General features: G+C 37.8%; 1 protein-coding gene across 2 annotated transcripts in view; it reads right to left on the bottom strand.

Annotated features, from left to right (window-relative positions):
- LOC149800348 (uncharacterized) overlaps positions 1–24,985 on the bottom strand; it is a 37,952-nt gene extending 12,967 nt beyond the window's left edge. The window contains exons 1-3 of one of the 2 annotated variants that reach the window (XM_089959966.1): positions 24,876–24,985; positions 15,064–15,215; positions 14,803–14,846 (exon numbers count right to left, since the gene is read on the bottom strand). In XM_089959966.1, the coding sequence (XP_089816092.1) occupies positions 14,803–14,846; positions 15,064–15,204 (185 nt within the window). In that variant the 5' untranslated portion in view covers positions 15,205–15,215; positions 24,876–24,985. Of the gene's footprint in view, positions 1–14,802; positions 14,847–15,063; positions 15,216–19,401; positions 19,518–24,875 lie in introns of those variants that run through there. The other variant, XM_089959965.1, reaches the window with a different exon arrangement.
- Positions 24,986–25,093: the final 108 nt, after the last annotated feature.

Here is a 25,093-nt window from a genome sequence, read left to right as displayed (position 1 = left end):
CGTTCCACGATGTTGGCTTTGGTTTCATGATTCTCGGTGGTGAAAACAAATGTATCTTTTCTTTAATTCTTTTTGGAAGGTTTGTTCAGAAATGCGGTACCTTTGTCAGCTTGCTATTGATGAAGGTGACGACCGCGTTGTTTCAGCACCAGTTGCTGGGTTCGCACTAACTCATTGCTCGATTTGGAAGTCAACGGCACGACCCATGCAAATTTGGAAAAGACGTCAATGACACAAAACACATATTTTTTGTTGCAACGTTTGTAGGTGGCGAAATGAGAGACATCGTCTAAATCGGCTTGCCATTGATGATTGATGCCCTCCACTCGAGTGGAACTTCTGGAACAGTTTCGTCAAATGGGTTTATAAAGAGTGTACGTGGCTTGTTCTTGTAACAATCGTTGAACTTGAGGTAAACGGAGACTGTCTAGACGGGTTTTAGCAGTACGATACAATTTCTGAAATCCTCCGTAACCTGCAGGATTGGATGAATCATAGTAAATGCTGGCTAACACCTTCTCCATTTGTAATAAGTTACCCATTCTTCCCTGATGCTACCTTGGGTGGGGCGAAAGGGTGGCTTGGAAATGGTTTTACGTGTCTGATGTGCCACGGAGTATAAGTCGAAGGTAATGATGGTGGTGGAGGAGGTAACTGAATGGCTTTGGTCTTCTTTTCCTTATTCACTTTTTGTTTCGGTTCTCTCTTTTTCACTTCTGTCGAAGGAGGAGTGGACTTTTTCTTTTTAATCCCAGCTTTCAGTTCTTCTAGTTGGGATGTGGGGGAAGGGGTCAACAAGGACGATGCAATCTTGCTAGGAATGGGAGCTGCTGACGGTGTTTGAAATACTTCTCGTACCTCTTCTTCCTCATGCTTTCGCGGGTTTGCGTCTGTTTTGACCGCTGCAGGTGATGATGGTAGTGGCGGTGATGGTCATGAACTTTTCATCAAGGCCTTAAAATCTTTCATAGTGGGCAGAGCTGTTTCGTCTTAAGCATTCTGTAGAAAGAGTTGTAGTCGTTGCAAGAGTTGACCGTACTTTTACGATTTTTCTGTTTCGGATCATCAACGTCTACAATTCGTGTTGTAACTGAAACATCTTGGTCAAATGAGGAATGGGAGGCAGATGCGGAGTCTGTTGTTCTTGCCAACGCTGGAATTTCATCCATCGTTTTAAGGCACTAAAGCCAGTTTTAGTCCTTCCATTCGATTTCAACGTTAACGTTTGAGATTTTTGGACTATAGAGGTCCCTTTTATCTTCTTGGTTCTTTTTAACTTTCTCCCACAGTCCTCTCAGCATTGTTGCCAATACTCCTTTCAGCAAGGGTCCTAAAAACAGTGTTGTACCAACAACTTTTTCTTGTGACGAATGGTGATATTCGTTTGAACCATTTGGCGAACAAAGTGACGATATTTGGCTAAGCATGTTTTCTTGTGATTGAACAAAGGTATCGTGACTTTCAAGACGTTCAAACAACATTCGCACAAGGTATCGATGACATCTTTGGAGGATACTTGAACGAGATTTTTTCCACATGGGTGGAGTAGCTTTGAACAGGACGGACAACATGTCCTCATGTTTGACTAAACGAGGAAGCAGCCCTTTGCTTTTCTTTCCTTTATGTTTAGAAGAGGGATGGCTTCTGGGTCTGTGTGTGTGACATATGTGGGTGATCAGGAGCACACAAACACTGATTCCAATTCTTTTCCTCATGCCTTTTTTATACTGGAACGCGTCGCCCTTGATTGTCTTTACCTCGTACCAACTTGAAGACAGGCATCACGCGTCCTGAAGGGGTTCGCAAATGACTACATATTCGACAGTTTAGACAAATCGGGTAAATTCTGTAACATGCCCGATCTCTCTTGGACTTTGATTTTGGGAGCAGGTAATTTGTGGTCAGCTGCTACTGCAGCTAAAGAGGATGAGGGTGTCACCGCTGGAGGAGAAGTTCTCGGAGACGTGGGTTTCCATTGTTTCATCAAATGAGGAGGAACGGGTGTCAAATTGAATTTGACAGGCATCACCAACAACGGCGTTTTTGGGGGTGGTTTTGTTCTTGGGGAGAACTTTGGGGGCATTAGGATAGACATTAAGAGGGACCGAATGATGGCACCACCTATAGAACCGCTCCCTCCTGGATTCAAAATGATTTGCGTTTTGGTTTGAGTGTCGAGACGGAGATAAGTCAGCTGCGTCAAGGCTACTTTGTTTTTCTAAACCAAAACGTTACGTCTGATGAGGAATGTGAATGATATCTTGCAGTAATTGACGTGCTGTCAACGTAAACCATCTTAAGACGTCTTTGAGCCTGGCTTCTAAGACACGAGCACGTGTTTCTGGATGTGTTTCGCGACTGATGCCGTACAAGGCACGAATCAATTTGACGGGAAGATGAGACTGAAGGGACGTCATGTTGACGCTATGTGAGACAGATCCAAAGTGTCCGAGTCCGAGGTTTTAAAAATGTTTTGTTATGCCATATAAGAGGACGTGTACACGAAAGGCCCTCCGTCCTGGCACCAGTGGTGAAACAGATGCGTACGAAATCGCAAATAATCGGGGTGGGTGGATTTCAAATCCACGAGTAATAGGCGTGTGGGGTTTGAGTGGCATCGTCGTACACATGAGTCACCCAAGGCGTTCCTAACTGTTTGGCTAAGACTTGCACGATTTATCTTTGAGGCTTTTAAACAAGACCACGTAATGTGTATTGAACTGATGGTTCGATGGACTTTACTTTGTTGAAACAAATTTTGGGTAATGTAAATGACAATGGCATTACGATGATGATTTCCGCTTTTAAACCCCACTATAATTTCTTCTTCTTCTTTTCCTAACTTGTCATCGAAAATGACCAGATGGATCCGACTGGGGTCAGGCACGATTCCGTCGTCTTCGCTAGGAATGCCTTCCACAAACACGATGGAATCGCCTTGACTTTCTCTCAAGAGGCTGTACACCGATTGCCACTTTTTGTTACACCACACGACCCATTGAGGTGGACGATCGATCAAATGATGTTTATGTTCAATCAATCGTTTGACAAATTCGGGTTTTCGGTTTTGTATGAACCACTGGGTCCAGGAAATAACATGTTAAAGGGATGGCGAAGATACAAGGTGTCCCAACTGGCACGATCTAAGTGCTCGACGATGACCTTGAAAGTAAAGGAAGAGGGAGCAGAGACAGTAGAGATAGACATAATGCAGGGAATGTCACTTTTGACACCAAGACAGACAATATAGTTTCAATAGTTTTTTCAAGATCACGTTTATTGCAAGTTAAACTGGAACAACACGAAAGACAAAAATACATAAAAGCCAAATGGTTAAGTACAGCATTAAAAAACATATAAAAATGATTAAAGTGGAATATAATCAAGTCACTGTACAACATGTTTTACTTAAGCAGTGTGTCCTGGGACAGTGTGTAATGTTCTTACAGTTTCTACATTGGGTAGAGTCACACAGGTGTCCTCCCGGTATGGTCTTTCGTGAATGTCCATGACAGTAGTGTCCTGAATGGAGTGGTTGTCCTCGATGACAGGTTCGTCTGGTACTGGGAACTGTCACTAACATATATTTAAAAGTTACTTTTTTCCCTGGACGTTTGAATTGAGGATCACAATTCTTGGGCATAATTGGCCACATCTTTGGCCCAAGCCTCAAAACCTCTAGTGTTCCAGTCACGTAGATCTGTCCAATGAGGGTGTAAGTAAAAAGCTTCACACACATCGTCTTACACATCTTCAGTACCTAAAAGTTGATGATCTATTTTCTCATGGAGATAGAGAAGTATCCAGATAAAAACGCAAGGCTCTTAACAAAATTAGTCTCTCGTGGACATTTAAAGGGATCACTTTCATGTTTTATTTGGTAGTAAGTACGCAAAGAATCGACTGGCAAGCGGAATTCCATAAAGCATGTCACTAAGACAAACACCACACGTCGACCCCAATTCAATGGACACAGTTTCTGTAATAAGTGTTGGTAATCCTCCACTGTCTGAACAGTGTCATTGATTTCCGTCCACGGAATTTGTTGTATCACGAGTGATAAAGGTTGTGACACACTACACATTGCACAGAATTTTATCTAGAGACAAAATTTTATAGCGCAGAAGATGTTGGCAATCTACTAATTCTTCCTTTGGTACTCGTTGTAGTATGGCCAACATGTAAGTAGTAGAAGGATGAGTAACGTTGACGTAACGGATGCAATTGTTCATTGCGTTTCACTTGTATTTTGACCAGCGCACGGTAAATGTGTTCTCTTAACTCCACAGGCAATCCACGAATGTTGTCTTGTAAAGTATCCATGATCATGTCATACTAAACCATCTTTTGTCGGAGGTAATAAGAGTACTTTCTGCAAAGAGAAGATCGTATGATTAGAGATGGTCCAGTGACGAATTTAAATGATTTAGTCACTAACTTGCACGTCACACTTCGTTCAGAAGTTTCCTCTTGAACTAAATTTACGTTGTGTGAAAGATGTTGGTAACCCTCTAACTATTCTTCTGGAATTTGTTGCAGTAAGTCTACCTTGCATCAAATAGAATCAGCGGTAACAAACCAATCCTTCGTGTCAGTGGGTAGTAGATCAATTGCGGACCGCTGGAACACTTTCATCTGAATCACTCCTCTTATACCATTCAGGTTCCAGAGGTTTAAACACCGGTGAGGTAACGTATGCAATTGTTCTTTGGCTTTCACTTGTATTTTGACCAGCACTCGGTAAATGCCATCTCTAAACTCCACAGGCAAACCACGAATGTTCTCTTGTAAAGTATCCATGATCATGTCAGTCAGTATTATTTTATACAAAATCTTCTCCTAGAGAGAAATTACTGAACATAGTGAGTAATTTCTGACCACTGCCATTCAGGGTAACGGTCACGAATGTCAATACAATCTTCTGATGTAAACGGTCTAAAGCAGAATAATAGGATAAACATACACTTGATTCAGAGAAATCTGACCCATTTGTTGACTTTTTTCATCTTCCTCTTGTGAATTTCTCGACACAGACGTTCTACAGTCACCAATTGAGATATTGCTCTGGCGAGTCCCTGCCAAACTTCCTTGTAGATCTTCTCTTGTAGTTCGTTTGGTAATCTTTGAATATTATTTTTGTAAAGACATTTAGATACTTGTCCAGGTCTTGTCCAACATTTTACTCCTAGCCAAGCTGGTTTCTTAAGCGACATGGTATGCCACTTCAATGACTCGTTCCCACTAAACGTAGGTAGTGACAATCCGGAGACCATCGAGCATGTTCTAGGTAAGCCGAATCCTTCTGCTCCCACCGGTGTAGTGACACACCGCAACTGAAGCATTTGACTCTATCCCCTTCGCCCAAGTAGAAACATTCGGCTCTGGCTAATTCTTGAGTGGTAGGTCCTCCTAGATATTTAGGCCATCTTCCTTGGAAGGTTTGGAATCGACTTACAAAATTTTAGTATTCAGGCAAACGTAGAGGGAACAAATATTCGACTTTCACAGGTTCGATGAGGGTAGGGTGAAATCAGCAGGAGTTTGCTCAGTTTTGGATGACATCCGTAGGGTAGTACCTTCATCCTTTCACGTGGAGGATAACATTGACCATGAACACCAGTAAAGAGCCCACGATAACGAGTGGCATCGCTTTCGCATCCGTCAGGTTTGACACAGACAGCATCCCTTTCCATGGTAGGTGTAGTGGTATTAGCAGTAGTAGTTATAGCAAAGTTCCCATGATGCTTTACTACCTCGCAGAGGCCACAGCGTACGCCATCGCTTTCATCGCAAGGAACAGCATCGCACTCCACTTGAGAATCATCGAAGTTGAATGATGTATGTTTACATGGATTCATCTGTCTCGCTTGGTCTTGGTAGTTACAATGAACCATTGGTCATGAACGTTGTCCCTTTTTATATGCTGACCAATATCGACGTGACCGTACGTTAAAGGGAAGAGGTTGGGAAGCTGCACTCGCTTCTGGTACACGATTTGATGCAGTTGTTCCAAAGGCCGACTGACGATTTGGTGTGTGGGAAAACGTACATTCTTATACGGTTCGTAGGTGGTCATTCTAAACTTTCCATCCTGTCCAGACTGCAAGGCTTATTTCAGCACCCCGAAGGTCACCACTCAATTGGTGCAATAATTGAGTCAATCGTTTCACTTTACACACGGTGTAAACTTCTCCTGGTGGGTCTCGGTATTCGTATCCGTAATTTATAGGACCGCTACTAGCATATTGTCGACTGTGTGTACGTCTGTCCAGGCTCCTAAATGGTCTCCTTCGATGTCAGGGTGACGTAGACAAGACGATCGGTATTAGATCCAACTGTCTGTATCAAAGTACAGGACGCGATCTTTTAACAGTTCTAAAGTTTCACACAATTTTTCTTCCTACATTTATAAATAGTATCTGACAAATTAACATAAAAATGATTAGAGGAAAATGCTGTCACGTAAGCTGCAATGATGACATTTCCAAATTCATCCGGTTGTACAAAGTCCAATTCTTCTTCGTAGTTGACGAAGATCAAGTCCTCAAGTATTTGGTTTGGTCGTGAATCATCTGGAAGTACCGGGAAGGTTATGTCAAATACTATGTCTTGCCATTTCGCCCCACAAGTAGTTTAACATCACTTTGGCAGACGATTGTCTGCCTTCGTTTTTCCCGAGGTGGTCTAAAGTAATGGTCTAAAGTGATGCCTTCTTGCTCCCAGTATTTTTCTTTGAATTTAATTTGGTCTTCGGTAGTCTGGCATCAGAAGGATAGCCGCTGGCTTGTTGTTTCAGTTTCAAAAAGGCATCCATGTAGTACCATTGTGGTATTTTTCTGTATTGGGAGAGTGGTAAATTTCGTACACTTCTAACAGTTGGTAGTCCAGGTCAAGAGCTTTGAACATTTCCACGCTAACCCATGTTCCCGTCAAGGTGCGTTCTTTCTGGGTGTGCTGACAGGTTGGTCTTGGTTACACGCTTCGGCACAAGTACGGCAAAAGGAAAACATGTTTTCCGTAGCAATGGTGAGGTAAAACTGGATGGTACAAGTCCGTGGGATACAAGACTTTACATTTAATCAATCCTTAGTATTGTTAAATTTTTCCAGGTCGATGTTTTCCGTCAGCAATTGCGGGTGTCCTGCGATAAAGCGACAATATTTGCACACGTAAAGATACAACGAACACACATGCATGTATTGTTTTTCTTCTCCTTTCTCCTCGTCGTTTTAGTACAGCAAACAGGTGGGATTTGTCCGTCCTCCGTACAAACTATCCCGCGGGTTCAGTGGGTCCACCACCTTGTAACTCTTCACGATGAGTTTAAACTCTGGATCTGTTTTCAAAAAGGTGATCGTACTCCTGCTCCCACATTTCCATCACTTGGTACCCTTGCTGCTCTAACTTCAAGCGCTGGCCATGTAACTCATCGAATCTTTAAGCTTCACTTGACCCACTTGCATGGAAATGATTTGGCTCCGTTCAAAGTCACATTAGGACGTTCAGTGCCTTTTTCCGTATATTATCTCAAAAGAAACTGTACATCGTATCCTGAGAAATTGTGAGCCATCACCGTGGCATGGTAATGACCAACTCCGTAACGTTCGATGTCCTCTTGGTTTCATGTCTCATCGATATGATGTAAGATCCATTGGGCGAAATCGGTTAGAGTGACCCGTTTTTCACGTCCTCCAGGAATCTTGCTGCAGTGAGGACAATGACTACAGATAGGCCCTTTCATTTGCTTCACGCACGCTCGATGAGCCATAAAGAAATTAGGAATGTGAATGCCAGTCTATTGCATGCATTCGAAATCGAAAAAGATGAAATTGCCTTTATTCTGGTCATCTTCCTCCTCTTGTTTGGAATGGTATTTTTTAATGTAACATTCGTGTTCCAAGTCCACGATTTGGTGATAAATGTGACATCGTGTCTTTCCTGAACATACGTGTGTCTTGGCATTATTGGTATGTATGCCTTGTCCACAAGTAGGGCACACTCTCAGGAGTTGACAATCACTTTTCTGCTGTGAACCTTGCGTCTTCAAATGTTGTTGGTAACAGGTAGGGCTGACAAATGTGCGATGGCAAGCTGGGCAATACACTCATTCTTGTCCTTCGTCCAGGCAGTGTTGGGAGGCCAAACATCCTGAGCATTTCGATCCACAATGTTTCTGTTGCTCGCGATTGTTATAGCCATAGCCACATTTCGCACAGTAGTAACTTTATCCCAAGAATGCGGTGCTACTGGTGATGTGATCGAATGTTCATCCTGATAATAGACGTGAATGTAATTTCCGTCTATGAAATCTTTGCCTCGAAACAATAGAAGTCTGCGCACTTCTTGAGGGTGCACTTTCAAGCTGTAGCGTGGAGCTATGACATCATGCAATATTTGCATTCCAGAAATACCACAGGGTGTGTCTTTGGATATCCGCGCTTGCTGTAAAAGGTGTTCTGCTTCTCTTTGTTGTTTGACTCGGTTCGATCTTCGAATGTTCTCCCAGGCTCTTTTCCATTATACCGTGTCCTTCTTGTCGGCATACTTTCGTTCCATCACGATGGCCCTGGCTAAACAAATTTAGTCTTGAGGGTTGTTACCTGGGACGAGACTCGTGTTGGTGCTACCAACGTCGTCGACCATTAACACCTTTTTGCCTCCGGTCGGTTTGGGAAGAGACATGTGGATCATAAACAGTGTCGCTTTTCCATCGGTGATGTTCCACGTGTTGAATATTGTCGATGATTTTGGAAGGTGATAATTCTGATAGACTGCTAAATTCGATCCAAACGGCTGATTTTAAACTGTCGTGATGACTTTAAAGTCCCCTGCAATCGTCTTTTTTGACTCGACATTGTCGTTTCAGTGTGGTTAACCAAGAATCCCACACCTCGGTGATGAAGCCCTCTGCTTTCTCCAGCGGTACGTCGGACTTGAAATCTTTAAATTTCACCGTGTACGTGTAGGCCGTCGTTCTAAATTTTCTAGAAGAGCGCTTATCCGTCTCTCGAATGTGGTATTACTATTCAGGGTTTACTAATGGTGGTGAACTTTGGTTACGTGCAGATTCTTTGGGTCTGGATTCTGACTCACAAATGTCATCTTCAAAATCACTGGCATGAATTTGTACTAATGCTTCAGCTTCTGTACGAAGAGATAAATCACGTTCCTTCCTCTTACATTCTTCTCCTTTTTCCATGACATGATGCGACTGTTTCATCTTGACTGTAAAAAGTCAAATGACTACATTTTATACGACATGGGTCACTTTATATCCATGTCAAACCAGCGTATATATAAAGGGTGTGAGTCGTCCCTTCCAATATTCATTTCACTCTAAAATCGAGCAGAACGATGGAAGAGCCCACACAGATCGAACTTTTGATCAGAGCTTTGCGGGGTGTCATACGATTTTTTTTCCAGACAAGCCGACGGACTACTCCCCCTACATTCGAGATAAAAGTCAAGGTACTTGCTATATCTGTAAGAAGAAAGAACATTGCACTTCAGATTGTCCAGACCGTCAAAAAAGCAAGACAAGTGTCGCAAGAGACAAAATTCAAGAGATCTGTTATCATTGTGAAGAAAAAGGACATTGGTCTTCAGAATACTCGTACAAACAACAGGAGCAAGAGGAAGAGGTGGGTTAAGAACAGCAAGAAGAAGACGTACCCTTCTCAAAAGAAGAACCCAGACATGTGAAGAAGTGTAGAAAGAGAACAAAGAGAAGAAACAAAGACTAGGAGAAAATGAGGACGAAGAACGGGATCAACCTGTGAAAGTGAAGAAAGTCAAAAACGAGAGAGAGGGAACAAAGACAGAAGAAATCTATGAACTTTTTAAAGTGATGTGTTATCTTGTGTATTGGACTGTAAACTTTGTACCAGAATAGACCAGGCAGAAAACGTAAGTGTCTCTTGGTTTTGATGTTTTAGAATATGGATCCACACTCACGCACTCATAAACTGACACATGTACAGTTGAAATAATGTCTCTTTTTGAAAGACGTGGGTGGTCCTGAAAAGGAATGTTGGGTATTTGTTTAAAAAACATCAACTCAGGAGCGGTACGTAATCATCTTTAACTGTCGTAAGCCTTTGCCGCTGCAGAGGCCTACTTCTGGACTGGCTCCTGTCAATAATTTGGTAGGGGTGGCATCGCATAAGTAGTAACATGACTGGGTTGTTTGGCTTGGGAAGGTCTTTTTCTCTTGGTTCCTAATAAAGAAGTCTGATTCATTTGTTTAAGACTTTTTAACTCTTCTAAAACGTCTAGGAGTACCGTTACCGTTTGACTTTCAATATTGTCCGTCTCTCTCTCTCTCTCTCTCCCTCTCTCTCTATCCCTCTCTCTCTCTCTTAGACCATGTTTCTTCTCTGCTGCTTCTTCATGTCGTTTCCTTCTTGCTTCTTCTTCTTCTCCCTTTTGCTGTTGAAGAAGAACAGCTTGTTCTGCTTCTTTCTGCTGTTGTAAACATTTCTCCAATTCTTCTTTCTGTGTCTGTTTAAAATCGTCGACGTGTGGTAAAGAAGTAGAAGGTGGCGAATATACTGGTACCGGATCAAGTTCTTGCGACGAAGAAAGAAAATCGAGCAAATCCCAATTAAAATCGACCTCTTCTGGAAGTAGGCCAGTGTTGACTTTGGTAGCCGATGGTATACCATCGCTTCTCGTCCCCACGGCCGGTGCACCCCAAATTCATGGTATTCTTAGTTTCCGTCATGTTTGAAAAATGCCTCGCATGGATTGACTGTGCACGGACGCAAGCACATCTATATAGGGAACGTGACGTCACAGTCCGCTCCCTTCGAATTTGAAGACAGACTCCGTGTTGTGACTGAATTTTGTAACGCGTGTTTGGATGAGTGAATAAACGCAATCCGTTTCGATCCACACTTCCACTATAAATAACCGCAGTTCAGTGCATTCCCTTCACCTGTTCTCGTCACATGATGTAGACAAACGTAAAATCATCTACTCTCGTATCGTCAATGCTGTTCCGTACGGACTTAAACATGTATGTTTGATCATCATGGACAATTATCCGGATCACCGATACAAGCGTTTGGCAAAGAAGAATTTATGCGGAGAGACAAGGCTTTTTAAAGGGAGTTGTCATCTATGGTAAAGAAGTCAGAAGAAGTTGAAGGAAGAGAAGAAGACCTATGCGTTGCCCTCTATGTTAACGGAATGATGTTGACAAAAAACCAAAGGCTCTTTTCAGGGCCACTTATATGCCGCAAAAAGATTTGCTTTTTTGCCTAAAAAACAATTTGCCGGTTGTATAGTTGTTTATATGTTGTCTCCTGTATGTGTTAAAACGTTCTAGGTTTTTTCCCGCTCGTTGGTTCCGATTGAGGTCAGCCCCTTGCGACATTGCTACAGATCTTCAGTCCTGTGACGTCACCTTCCCCGTTCCATTCCTATTGTCCCTAGACTTGCCCAATACTTTTTGTCCCTCTATAGACCCATCCATGTTACAATTCACTCTCTTAAATTCCCATTTGTCCCTAGACTGGCCCACAAAAATAAATTTCCCATTGTCCTCAGAGTGCCGAGACCCTGTCTTTAATGGTAAGTCCCATTGTCCCTAGGGTGCACCACTATACTACTCACAGTACATATACAGTATAATAAAATATATGGGTGTTAATATTACCAGTCTTTAACAGTTCATCGCTTAGTTTAAAGCAAAATCATAAAGGTTTGAAACATTTGAAAAAAAGGTCTATTTTCTGAGAGGGCAAAATATTAGTACATTTATATACTGAACGGTTAATATAATACATATGGCGGAGATATGTCCGTCCTTAATTGGTAAAAAAAGTACATATACATGCACAAAGACACTGATCTTCTACCGACTGGATATTTGTTAAGATAGAATTTGCAATCTCTCTGAGCTAATTCAGTTTCAGTGTCGACTTTGTTTAATCACTAAATTATGCCGGTGTCATCCAGTTTGTTAACATTATATACCATTGTAGAGGATATCTGCTTGTCGGCATGTATATAATTTTATTCCAGTACTTCACAAACCTGAACATATAAGATGTACTCAGTGGGTATCGTCGACATTTACCAATACTGGCATAATTATTTACATTATTTTGTGTATTAAGATATAAGTTACCAAATCGAAAAAAAAACTAATAATTTACAAAATCTATGTTGAATCGCTTCTATTCCTGATGACTACTCATACCCCATATTTCGTAACTTTAAGATAATATTGGTTTCACATTTTTATTGAACGGATGCAACTCTTGTGGTCCCAAGAAAGCGTCACTTGTGTAATCATACCAAAAATTTAATCTATATACGTTAAGGTGGCTGAATATCATTTCTTGAATGGTGTACATCAGAGACTCGTGGCAATAGTTTTGTTATGCTGGGCTAGATCATTTTGAGTTTTTTTAAACAAATGCACTTTGGACAATTTGGTATTTCTGTAACTGTTTTCTGACAAAGGATTCATCGAGGTTTATAAATTCTTTGTGATAAAATATATTTGCATAGCAAACATTTTCTTTACAAATGATATTATTATCGAATATGTCAGATTTGTTCGATTATTTTGTGCTGAGATTATTCCTTTCCATGGCCAGTGAGGCGTTTTGCTCAAAATCAGGTTGGATCGGTGGTGCATAGAGATGTTGTACCAGGGCTATTGCTGCCGCATGATTTAGGTTGGATCGCTTGCGTAGTGTTGTATTTGTTCTATTTTTCAGGTTAGTTATGCATATTATTTCACTCATAATGCATACAGGTTCTGCATCAAAAATAAGGCTGTCGAATGCCTCAGGTTGGATTGATTCTATAGAGTTTCATTTGAAAATTATTTTTTGTTACCTGAAAGTTCACAAAAGTGTTGTCATAATTATTATTAGTACAAAAGTCTTGTGATACATTTTCGACCAATCGTTAAGTGAATTTTATCTGCTATGTATAATTTATCCCAGCTTGCACTTGAGATGGGAATCCCTTCATGAACATCATGGTCTACTAACAAAGAAATTAGACGTTTTACCTATTATCAGTGTCTAACAATTTTGTTTGATTGCCTAAATGATGATAAAAGATTCTTGTGTACTCAAGACGTAAATAACTAACGAAAGTGGATTCATTAATGCTATGAACTGTTGTGTCATTTACGAAAATCGTATATATGTGCTTGTGCAGCAAGATCACGTTCTAAGTGTTCACTGAAATTGATCGAACTATTTCGGCCAATTCATTCTTTTGTATTTGGTTTAAAAATTAATCACATAAGCTACGTGGTCTAAAGTATGTTATAAACAAAAGTGCAATAAGACAATACATTTATTTTCTCGTGCCCTACGACATTGCTTTTGTATTTTTCAATATTCGAAAATATGTATGTATGTATGTATGTATGTATGTATGTATGTACGTATGTATGTATGTATGTGAACTAGTAGCCATGAATGACTTTAAATTTACTATTACTATAATGTATGTCGATTTAAGAAACAATTATCTTTCGCCGTATCTTAAATAAAAATTAATTTTGTTAAATGATGAAGTTTGCACTTTATCCTTTCATGCTTTTAATGTTTATCATATACAGAGATGCAATGTGTTCTTGAAGATCAAAAACAATTTACACCTTTCATTCATCTTTTACATAATTATTTCGCCAAGACTTCGGTTGTTATGTGCTATGACTCAGTGGTCATAAACTGAGTAACAGAGAGAAGTAAAATCAACAGCTTTGTAAACTTTAATAAATAATTTAATTATCAATGTTATAAATCAAAATCTGAGAGGAGGAACGTACAGTATTACGAAGTAAATGCAAGTAATCCTGGTCAAAGTCCAAATGAATGAAAAGTGCCGTATAAATTTCAAAACCGGAAATGTACTAGTCTGCCAAGTATCATTACGTTGTCAAACTGTCATCGACCAGAACTCCTTTGAATAATTCACAATAGTTCCAGAAGAGTATAGTCCAAAGTAAGAGCACTTTCAATTTCCACTGAACAGTCCAAACAAATGATTTCCTCTAGAATGATACCTAACTACAGCATACTACAGGAACACAAGATATAAAGATGACTTCAAAATAGTAGTGAATCTGATTGCTCAGTTCTCTTCTTATATGCACCTTCAGCTATGAGTATATTTCACAACATACCCCACATGACATATCTTACTATTAAATTTATCTCAAACGTACCTATTGATATGACGTTTCCCAACCAGTGGGAAGTTACTGAATTCTTCTTGAACCATCCCAACCGAATCAGCCAATGAGAAATTAAACCTAATGTGGTCGTTATTATTAGCAATTGTCAACACATACGTTAGCATGTATATATAGATCCAATGTAATTTTACCCTCTTAACAGACCGTAGTCACGTAGACAAAATTTAACTATAACATGTACAACGTAAAGCCATGAATAAAATTATAAAACTTAAATAAAATCATGTACCAGTATATAAAAAATATATAGATATACGTTACATATCTAATTCTCTGTACGATGTATGGCATTTCAGCAAATCGATGTAACAAAATTGCTGCGATATGTCACCTTCAACATGAATGTTTAAACTTGCCACTGTTTATCCACCATCTAAGCAAAAGTGTGGTCATTTCTTGTCTATGTAGGATTTTAGAAATATTTATGCTGGGTATAACATTTTATAGAGATTATAAGTCTATATCATTGCTGAGAATCAAATAAAATCAAAGCTTCAATAACGAACCAGGATTATAAAAATTTGGCCATCTATATTACTCGAGAAAAAAAGAAAGAATAAAAACTAATATACCTGTTTAAAGATGATTTCTCCAAGGAAGTTCCCTTCTTCTGGTCCTAGAATGGAAATACAATAATCAAGTGAAACATCATTAATTTCTTATCATCATTTTACTTGGTCGCATGTAAGGTAAAATGACTTTTCATGTAAACTTCATTCGTACTTTGCATACTTGTAACTTGGACATATGCTTTAATATAGTTACATATTCAGTGATTTTAGGAATGGAGATCATTGAATTGGTCAGAAAAATTGTTGTTCCCGATTACTTACGATGGCGTTGCATGGGATGTAAACTCTACTTTCATCTATCAGGTCACTTGTCAATGTGAACCTATTGAGACTGGCTCCGTCAGAATGTCTCCTTGTTACTGCTGACTTTCTAGTTAACTGGAAGCTGCGACCTTGGCCCATAGCAATCGATTCTGAAATTATGAAGCAAGTAACTTGACAACAGCTGTCAAATGATAAACAAGTTCACAATATTAGACTATTGACAAATATATGTTTGTCAAAGATAATAATGCAAACTATATATATATATATATATATATATATATATATATATATATATATATATATATATATATATATATATATAACATATCCGTTCTTTTACATTGTTTGGTTTTGCAACCCTCATAATTTGAGGTCTATTCAGTCCATATTAGTATGCTTTTCTATCGGTCCCTTCCTTAAAAGTGTTTTGTACCCCTCTGATCATTTGTTTCCCCTCCTTTTCCATCCTCGTTTGCATTTACTGGTGCAATTTAATTTAAATAGCACTCCTTCCTCTAAAGTGAGTACTCGTTTAATATGAAATGCAAACTATGCTCATAATATTCCTTCATTTGTAGGCTGGTTTTCATAATACATAATAATACTATTTATTTCAAGGTTATATTGGTACTACTGCTGCTACAATGTGAAGATTTAATATAAATATTTTGCATGCTCTTATGTTACGTGTTTAGGTTCTAATAAACAGTAACAAAAGAAAGAGTGAAAACAACAAGCTTTGAAACATTTAACAAACAATTTATTTCCCTGGAAAAACTCTGTAAAAATGAAAAAATAAAAAAAAAAATAAGAAATTACGGTTTTAAGAATCAAACCCAAAAATAATCAAGGAATTAAAGTTTAGAAGTCCTAATAATAACATTTTCCGATGATTTCAAGTTCGAATCCCGACAAAACAATCCAAAATGGAAGTCAATGACGTATTCTTTGTCCTTTGTGGTGTTGTATGGTCTACAGTTCTGTGTCATTCACAAACAATAATCATGTGTTTGTATTAATGAAATGTTTTTGTTTGAGAATTCTGTATGAGGACTCAAATTCTTCCAAGAAACAAAAATTATCCTTTAGAATCAAAATAATTCAGATAAACATTAAAATGTTATTCCCAAACTGGTCACAAACAAGCGAACACCTTGACATCATGTGTTTTAAGCCTAAACTGAGATATATCTCTCTAAGCATCACTATTAAAACTAACTGATGCGCAATTTCGGAAAATATCTGAATTGAGAAATGGAGACTGTTTACATACAAAAAATCACGTAGCCTATGCGTGGCCTTGAACTAACCATTTTACACCGAGAATAAAAATAAAATTAAAAGGTATTTACTTCTTTTGCCAATTTTTAAATCAATGTCGAGGACTATGTCAGCTTTTAGTATTTACAACTGAAGAGTCAAGATCAAACTATTTTCTGAAACATTATCTAGTTCCTAGTAAACAGAACTACATTATTTTCACATGTAATGAAATTAAAAATAAAAAGATTGCAAAACTCATAAACAATTAAATTAAATCAATTATAAATTAAATACAATATACATGACACTAGGAACTTTCATTTCAAAGTTTATGATCTGACAGAGGAATAAAAGTATTATATGATAATACAAGCAATAAGTACATTATATGTTCGCTGCTAGTAGTAGGACTTTCTCAAACGAGTGTATTATTACATATGATATAAATATATAAATCAATCATGAGCGTAAAGAGTAATCACAACCTGTGAAAAGTGCAGCTTGTTGGAGTATAGCGATAAAGTATGGAATGGCTTCCAAATTGTACCATCATTGTTCTAACAAGAACCAGAACAATGCATAATCCATAAATGTGCGGTGAAGACAAATATGCACAAGTCCGCCTGACATATTACGATTCTGTTTAGTAGCACAAGTTGGTACAAGTGTATTACCCTATAAAGGACTATGCGCAATGTGGATGCATGAATAAATTCAGATATATTTTATGAAGAATAATTAACACTCAAACGGTGAATCTATCATTATCTGAAACAACAGCACGAACCTTAGGAATAATAATAATAATAATAATAATAATACCGATGAACCATATAATTCTCGACAGACTTAAAATAGTACACTCTTCTTTCACCGTCCTGAAATGTAACTATCTATCAATATACAACTAATGGTTTTAACCTACCGTTTCGTAGCTAGTTATTACATACATCAACCGGCAGAAATGTAAACGTTCGCTTCATCGTTTCGACCTGCGTCCTGTGAGATGGGTTGTGAGGTCCTCTTTGAAAGCCCAACTACCCACTGCCTCTGTGATGTAAATCACTATCGACCCTGATGGTTCTAAGAAGGCAAATACCATTTTACTGATCTATCAACCAACACCGTGCAGTCTCTGGTATGCAGAATATGCCCAAAACATCATCTCGCATGTCATACGTGGCGACTAATGGAACCAGTAGCCGAACAGACTCATTAATATTCGTGCCGGACTGGCTATCACATCAAATCAGGTGGGCTTTACAATAGTGTTGTGTTCTTGTGAAGTATAGTTTACTCCATTTTCCAACGCAATATAGCCAGTTTGTGTTGCTGTGAAGTGAAGCACCAACCTAAACCAAACCAAGCAGGACTAACTTCTGAACATGGATGACGCCATGTTGTTCAATTTTCTAACATATTCTGCTGGAACTTTCTTGCCGATCACATTATTAACAAGACAAAAATCTGCTTAATATTCGCGTTAACTATGATTCTTTGATTAAGGTTATTGAACTAACTTTTGATGAACATGAAGTACCTTCTTTGGGCAGTCTCTATCTTTTGAATTTGGTGTTGCATGTTAAAACGCATGTCTACGACACGATTTTACACCTGTTTGTTAACACTTGAAGATATTTCTATTGCATCCCTTAATTTAATTGTTGCTTAAACGTTTTCGCCTATTTAACAGATATGATATTAGAATTTTATTCAAGTAAGACCCATGTTGCACTTCCAAACATTAATCATTCCAGTTGTTCTTATTTAATATGTTCAGAATATTGCACAGATTGAAGAATATAAGGCAATTAAGACTAATTAGTTCAAGATGGTTTTCTCTTTCTCTGGCTTATTGAAATGATCCATGGTGCAGTTGCCATGGCAACACATCCAAACATCTACTTGCACTCGAATCATTGCTGATATTTCGTCGTTATATTAATTATTCGACATTATTATTGAATCCTCTACTGGCACATTTAGCCCTGTTCTCTTGATTGGTAATCCACATTTTCATTCATCCTTATTTACTTTCACGTATCTTTAAATTTTCTTGCGTCAGTAACAATCTCGTGTGGGGAACCATACCAAAAGTCATCCGATCTTAAAACTGTGGTACAAAATAAGGAGGTAGACAGTTCTTTCGTGTAAACTTCTTCACACTATCATCTTAAAGTTAAATTTAATAAGAGAGGGAAATCTGGGGGCGGGGGAGAACCTGGTAAGACAAAGTTCTTCGTATTTATTTCTTTATTTATATCTATTTATTTGCTTATTTATATATTTATTTATCTGTGATAAGCAAAGTTTATATAATGTACAAGCAACTGACACTTCTCACGTTTCTTGCAAGCTCTTGAAATAGTGTTTAACTCAACATTACGGCCATTATATGTGTGTGCTATGTGGTGTGCACAATCCGCCTCTGTTTAATATCGCGTTGGTTACCTTTTCCTCGACAAAAAAAAACAAGCTGTTATTTCATATACATATGTGGCGAAGCCCACAATACGACAATGGCAATCAACAAAGCGCTATGTTTTGAGTAACAGCACATGAGCTCAAATCACAGTAACTGGCGCTGAGAAAATTGCTTAGTGGATAACTGTTTAACACATGTATTTAAATTCAAGTGTTTATGAAATTGGGTACAACATTTTGACATTCTGTATTACAATTAATGTAAACATTTAACTCATGGTACTCATGTTTCCTCTAAGCGGAGATCGGACCACATTTTCTTTAAAATCAATATCATACGCAAGCAATGACGTTACTTGTACTTTGTAGATTATCCAGGAAGTATCTGAACTTTAAACAGACTGATACACATTCATAAGTTCGTGACCTCAATTGATATTTTAGCTACCATTTCATATCCTCACAAAAGTCATGATAATTTTGAAAATGTGCAGACCAATCCTCTAAATGAATCCATTCTCTACATACCAAATATACCAACTCAAGGGACTTAATATACAACAAGGCTAATGCACAAACAACCAACCGGCTATTTACATAAGTATAACGAATTTCGAATATGAATTCCACCTATATGTGCCTTACCTAGCAAAATGTCAGGTATCTTGTATGCTTGAATGTTTCCGTCGATTTACATTGTACATATTAAGACGATCGGACACACTTCTGAAGTTTTATCGTATCATAATTAGACTTCATATTTTGTATGATTCACTGAACTTTGGAGCTGAAAGAACTGGCACACTCTTAAGTATGGCATTGCAATTATCAAAGGCCTCCTGATATGTGTCATGCTAATTAAACTTCGGTTTAGTACTCAACAAATTTGAAAGAGGTTTTGCAGATCTGGAAGAAGAAAAACAACGAACAAACTTTCTTGTAATATCCAGCCACAACGAAACATCGCATCTGTTGCCTTCGCCTGATAGGCACTGGGAATTCAGAGATATCCTTGACCTTAACTTCTCCAGGTTTGTATTGAGCGTATCGCCCAATATGTCATAAAATATAACACAAGCACGGCAAAGCTCACAGGCACGGCAAAGCCCACCTTTACTTAACCCAATCGTCAAATTTGCATCACTGAGTCGATTGAAGAATTTCCGAATGGTTTCCAGGTTATATTTCCAGGTATCGTTGCAGATGATGACATCATCGATTAAGGCGTTGTTGTTTTCTGGACCAGATGTTATCAGGTTAATTAAACTCTGGAAAGCTGAAGAACCAAACGGAATCACCATATATCAAAAGAGTCCATCTTGATTTACACAGATTGCAATTTCCTTTGCTCTTTGCGTGCGTGAAATTGTCAGAATCATTTCAAAAGATAAAACATGGATACATAGTTTGCATTTCCAATTTCTGTCAATTCAGTCGTCCATTCTAGGAATCACAAACAAATCTGTTGTTTGGTGACACTGTTCCCTTTTCTAGTCTGTAAACATGCAATAAGTAATATCTGGCTTTAGCACAGAATTAGATAGTGAACTCATCACTTGTACCTGTTTCTTTAAAAATAATAATTCAGTAAACACTAAATTTCATTTTGCCGGTTTCATAAGGTCCATCATGTACGGATGCTGTTTTACAGGTGTATAACTTACAATTTCATCATCATGGTAGATATGTTGTGCTTGTGTCGAAACCTCTGGAGACAAGTGCTGATACTCATATAAATCCTTTTTAGTTCACACTCGTCTCGTGTCTGTAGATGTTAATGTTTCTGGTCAAGATTTTTCAATATTTCTGAGTTCCAAAGAATGGTTAAACCAAATTCACTACAGTCCGATGGCAAGCCATCTTTCAAATCCTCCCATTGTAGGACACGTACAACTAACCTGCTTGAATGATTAACAGGGTTATCTCTGTCAGCATACGTCTTCAACGTATTTATATGTCAAAGTGGTTTATTAAACACTTTTAATCTTCAAGATCTTGTAGAAGGTCGCATTGACTCCTGAATGACCAGTCAACGGTGTTTCATGCCTTAAACTAAGTATATTGTGTCGATATGTCTTAGGAACAACAGTGTCATAGCTCGTGACCATTCTTCACCAGCGGGTATCCCAGGTGTTCTGCTTGTTCTCATAAGGACCCCATTTGTCACAAAATAACAAACTGGGATTTGTGAGGCTTCAGTTTCGTTCATAGCCCTCTAAAACAAACAGGAGATCCCATGATCTTGTTCCTGTTGGACAATGATTGGTGTTTGTTCTCCTGATTAGAATAAGGAGAATGAGTACTAGAAAGAGGATCAATAATGATTAATACCTCTTGATTGATCAATACTGGGTGGAAACGCGACCTCATCGAAAGACAGACCAATACGTGGATCAGCTGAAGGAATAATTGCCTGCTCAACGTCATTCTTTAGAACTGTTTATTCTATAGATTTGGTAACGGCGCAAGCAATGTATACATCAGGGGTTTAATTTTCAGTGGGATCAAGGTTTCGAAACAGAGCTAGTCAATTAAAAGGAGCTTAACCAACGACCTATAACCAGATAGCTCTTTGCCCGCTAATAAATGAATACCTCAATGTGAAATGACGACGCTGTTCTGACATTTACTGGTCCTGATACAAGTCTAGTAACAAATTGACACAATCGAGAGGACAAAAAAAAGTCGTACGGTCCTCACTAAATAAAAAGATATTCACTTCACAGACAAAGGCAAAGTATCTGATAATAAAATTCTCGAAGAAGTTCCCGTGTCCATTAATATGTTAATAGGGATCGGCATGGTAGAATCATCAATAAGCGATATGCAATCTTTTGACATTAATGGTTCATAATTATCCATAATTAAATCAGACGAATTGTTTTCAATACATAACCGGGACCATGCCCTATTTGAAATAAACCATTTGTAATAGATATGTCTTTATTATGTTACTTATTTTTCAATCTGTATTATTCGGATATAACGTGTTCTTTGTTCCTACAATAAATGCAGCTAGGAAGAGATAAGGATTTCAAATGAGTCTTATTGACAAATAAAACTTTGTGAAGTCATCAGCTGTTTAAGTATCATTTGCCAAAGTTTTGATATTTCTTGGTCATCATGGTAGGTCTTGGCGGCACAGTGGACGCATCTTGAATATTGCAACTAATATGAGTTGCCTGAGGTTACCATTGCTTTCATCTTCTTTCTTGGCTGAGCAATACCTATCAAATAAATGTTCTCTTTCCCTTGCAAATTTGACATAGGGCCGTTCCGTTTGTTTTCTACAGTCCCTAAACTTTTGTCGATATGTACCGGGTAGCAACTCATAACCTTTCAAAATAAATTACCTAATGATATCGCAATGAGCACGTTGCAGCACGGACAAACAAGTGACAACTGCACGATTTTGTCAAAATAGGTACACTTTGTATTAATAAAGTCCAATGCTCACTTGGCCAGTTACAATTTTTTGCAATTTTCTTAAAGTTAGGAAAATATTGATCATATTCTTTTTCCTGAAAAGAAGGGTACTAACCTATTATTTCTGGTAGCATCAAATCTGAATTTGTATGTAAAGTGGGGTACACTTCCGATTGCCAATTCTAATTTTATTTAATTTGAATTATATATTTCTCCCTCTCTCTGCATTTATATTTGCATTAGTCTCTCTCTCTCTCTCTCTCTCTCTCTCTCTCTCTCTCTCTCTTCTCTTACCATTTTGATTTCCATCATTTCCTTTTTAAACTAATGTTTATTCATTTTTTAAAGTCTATTTCCACTTGGTTTTTCTTTTACTGCAATTCTAATAATTTCGTATTCGAGAGAGATATCGATTTACTAATCAAACTCAAAGAACGTTTATCCCATTAATGTTATTCCACCAAATAATGAATGAAAACATTATTTACATCTTGCCTCGTTACATATATATTTGCATTAGGAAGATCATATTGTCTGGCAAGCTACATAAACTCATTCTTTTTCAAGGACTCTAACCCTTCCTAAGTAGGATTTAAAGTAACGTACTCATCTTTAGATGTCATTGTGAAAGCTTGTTAGTTTCACTAAAAATTACTCAAAATTGTGAAATTAAATATCGGGACTAAGGAACTTCCGAATCAAAATGAATTTAAATTTCAAGAACAATTTTAATTTCTCTTAAATATTTTAATGAGATTCTTATTCCGGACGAGACTTCAATTTTCTGTTACGATTCTATGACATTAAAATAAATCACATCAGAGAGCAAACAGCAACAAAATTTTCTAAAATTAAAATAAATAACGTATTTCCCAGAATACAAAGTGAGAATTGAAAAGGAATTTCCAGTATTACGAATTAAATCACAAATATTCCCAAAAGTGATGTCAAACCTCCTAAAGTAGTTTTCCGAATGAATTACAGTGGTGTTCCGAACAAATTCCAATACTGAATTTACTGATGTGCCAATAGTCTGGAATGTGCTGATGTGCTAACAGTCTTGACGTATCAAAATGATATAATCCACAATAACATAAATGAATTCAGAATAATTCCAAAATATTTACTTAGTCTAAAAGTATCAATGAGCATTTTCTCTAATTCCAATGCAAAATTTAAATAAATAACTCCTTTCAAAACACAGCCGAACACAATTAAAGGATTGGTTCAGCTACAGATTCTAAGATAGGAATGACTAATTCTGATGCATATATAGCCCCACATTTGGCCTTTGTCATGATTAATATTTTCTGAAATTATTCTGCGATTTTAACGGAACTTCCATCAAACTGTAAACGAAATTCATTTCTAGAATCATATAAGGACAGAATCAAGGCTGTATCCAGAACTCAAACCTAGGTGAACATGTCTATAAAAACTATATATATAAATGACTTTAGTCATATAGGCCCAAACTCTTACCGTCAATTATGGATAAAGGTCAATCAAGCAATGTAAATTAAATAGTCATAACAATAATGTTGTCTGCAATAGAGGGACCTAAATTTTCTTTGCACTGCATGCAAGCAAATACTGTTTGCTGGCAAACACATCAGGAATAAAAAGGGAAGGAAAAAGAAGCGTGTTAGTTCAGGCATTTTTATTTAAACTGACGTCTTGAACCTGACTTTACTATATTTATTTTTAAATACAGTGATATCTCCATGGTCAGATGAAGTATATAAAAGAGCATACACCCCTCCATCGTTTCATTGACGCGATACGGATAAAGTGTGAGTGATATCTGACTGACGGAAAACAATCTTATAAACACTTTGAAATGTGTGGTGGACTTTGCTTTTACATGCGTGTTGCCATGTAGATATTTAGTAGCTTTGTAATTACATTATTTTCACTTTATATGCAACTTTATATATTTCAATTGAATTATAAAAAAAATTCTTCGAAGTAAATTAATTTGAAAATTTCATGTTGCTGGGATGCATGTTCGAAAACATCTGCCTTTATTACTTTCAAAAGGTCAGTAGAATAGTTAGTTTGATCTCATAAACGCTCTTGATTAATCTTGACGCACCTAGAGAACTACGACGATAACCCACGACACAACGATGTGTTGACGACAGAATATGCAGATTACATTTAGGAAATCTAGAATAATAACGAGACTGTGCAGCAAATGTTGGCATTGTGGGCACATTACACGAAATGAAAACGATTAAGAAGAGTATGTATGTATTTAAAGAGGACAGTGGACACTAAAGTTTCTCCTTTACAGTCTTGTGGCGTCAGGTGCTGTGCTTTTTTGAGAGGCTAGGGATTATGTCAATTAGGAAATTAATTAGCACATTGGTCCGCAAATTGAAACCTTCTTTACAACACACTTATGCAGACTAAACGTACACGGACACGGACACATACCCTCAATTACTGCTAAACACCTTTTCCTTTGAAACATGTAGTATCAACGCGAATATATGTTGTCTTCAGCATCTTCTTTGATCGCTTATCGATTACATTTGCCAATTTAAGAGACTAAACCAAGCGACTAAAGATAGAACAGGACATAATACATAAACAAACATTCGGCTATTTGTCTAATTATATCAAGTTGTTTCAAGCATGAGTTGCACCGTTGCATACTTTATGTGGAAAGAATAGTCGTACATTCTTACCTTATCCTTGTACATTTTCCTTCGGAATCATTTGTGCAAAGTGTGTGGTACAAAACAAGAAAATAGGTCATGCTTCCTGGTAAGGTTCAAGGTAAATAACTCGACGTTACTGCATATAGTATTCTGCCCATGTTTAAGATAAAGCATTTCAATAATAGACAGATTGAGTCAACTATGGCAGATATTTACTCTTATTTCAAGTTAACATCATAGCTTGT

Source organism: Sinohyriopsis cumingii, chromosome 5, assembly GCF_028554795.1.
Source record: "Sinohyriopsis cumingii isolate HCF-2022 chromosome 5, ASM2855479v2, whole genome shotgun sequence".
Lineage (NCBI taxonomy): Eukaryota > Metazoa > Mollusca > Bivalvia > Unionida > Unionidae > Sinohyriopsis > Sinohyriopsis cumingii.
The sequence above is the reverse complement of the archived record's forward strand: the minus strand, read 5'-3'. Positions and strand labels throughout refer to the sequence as shown.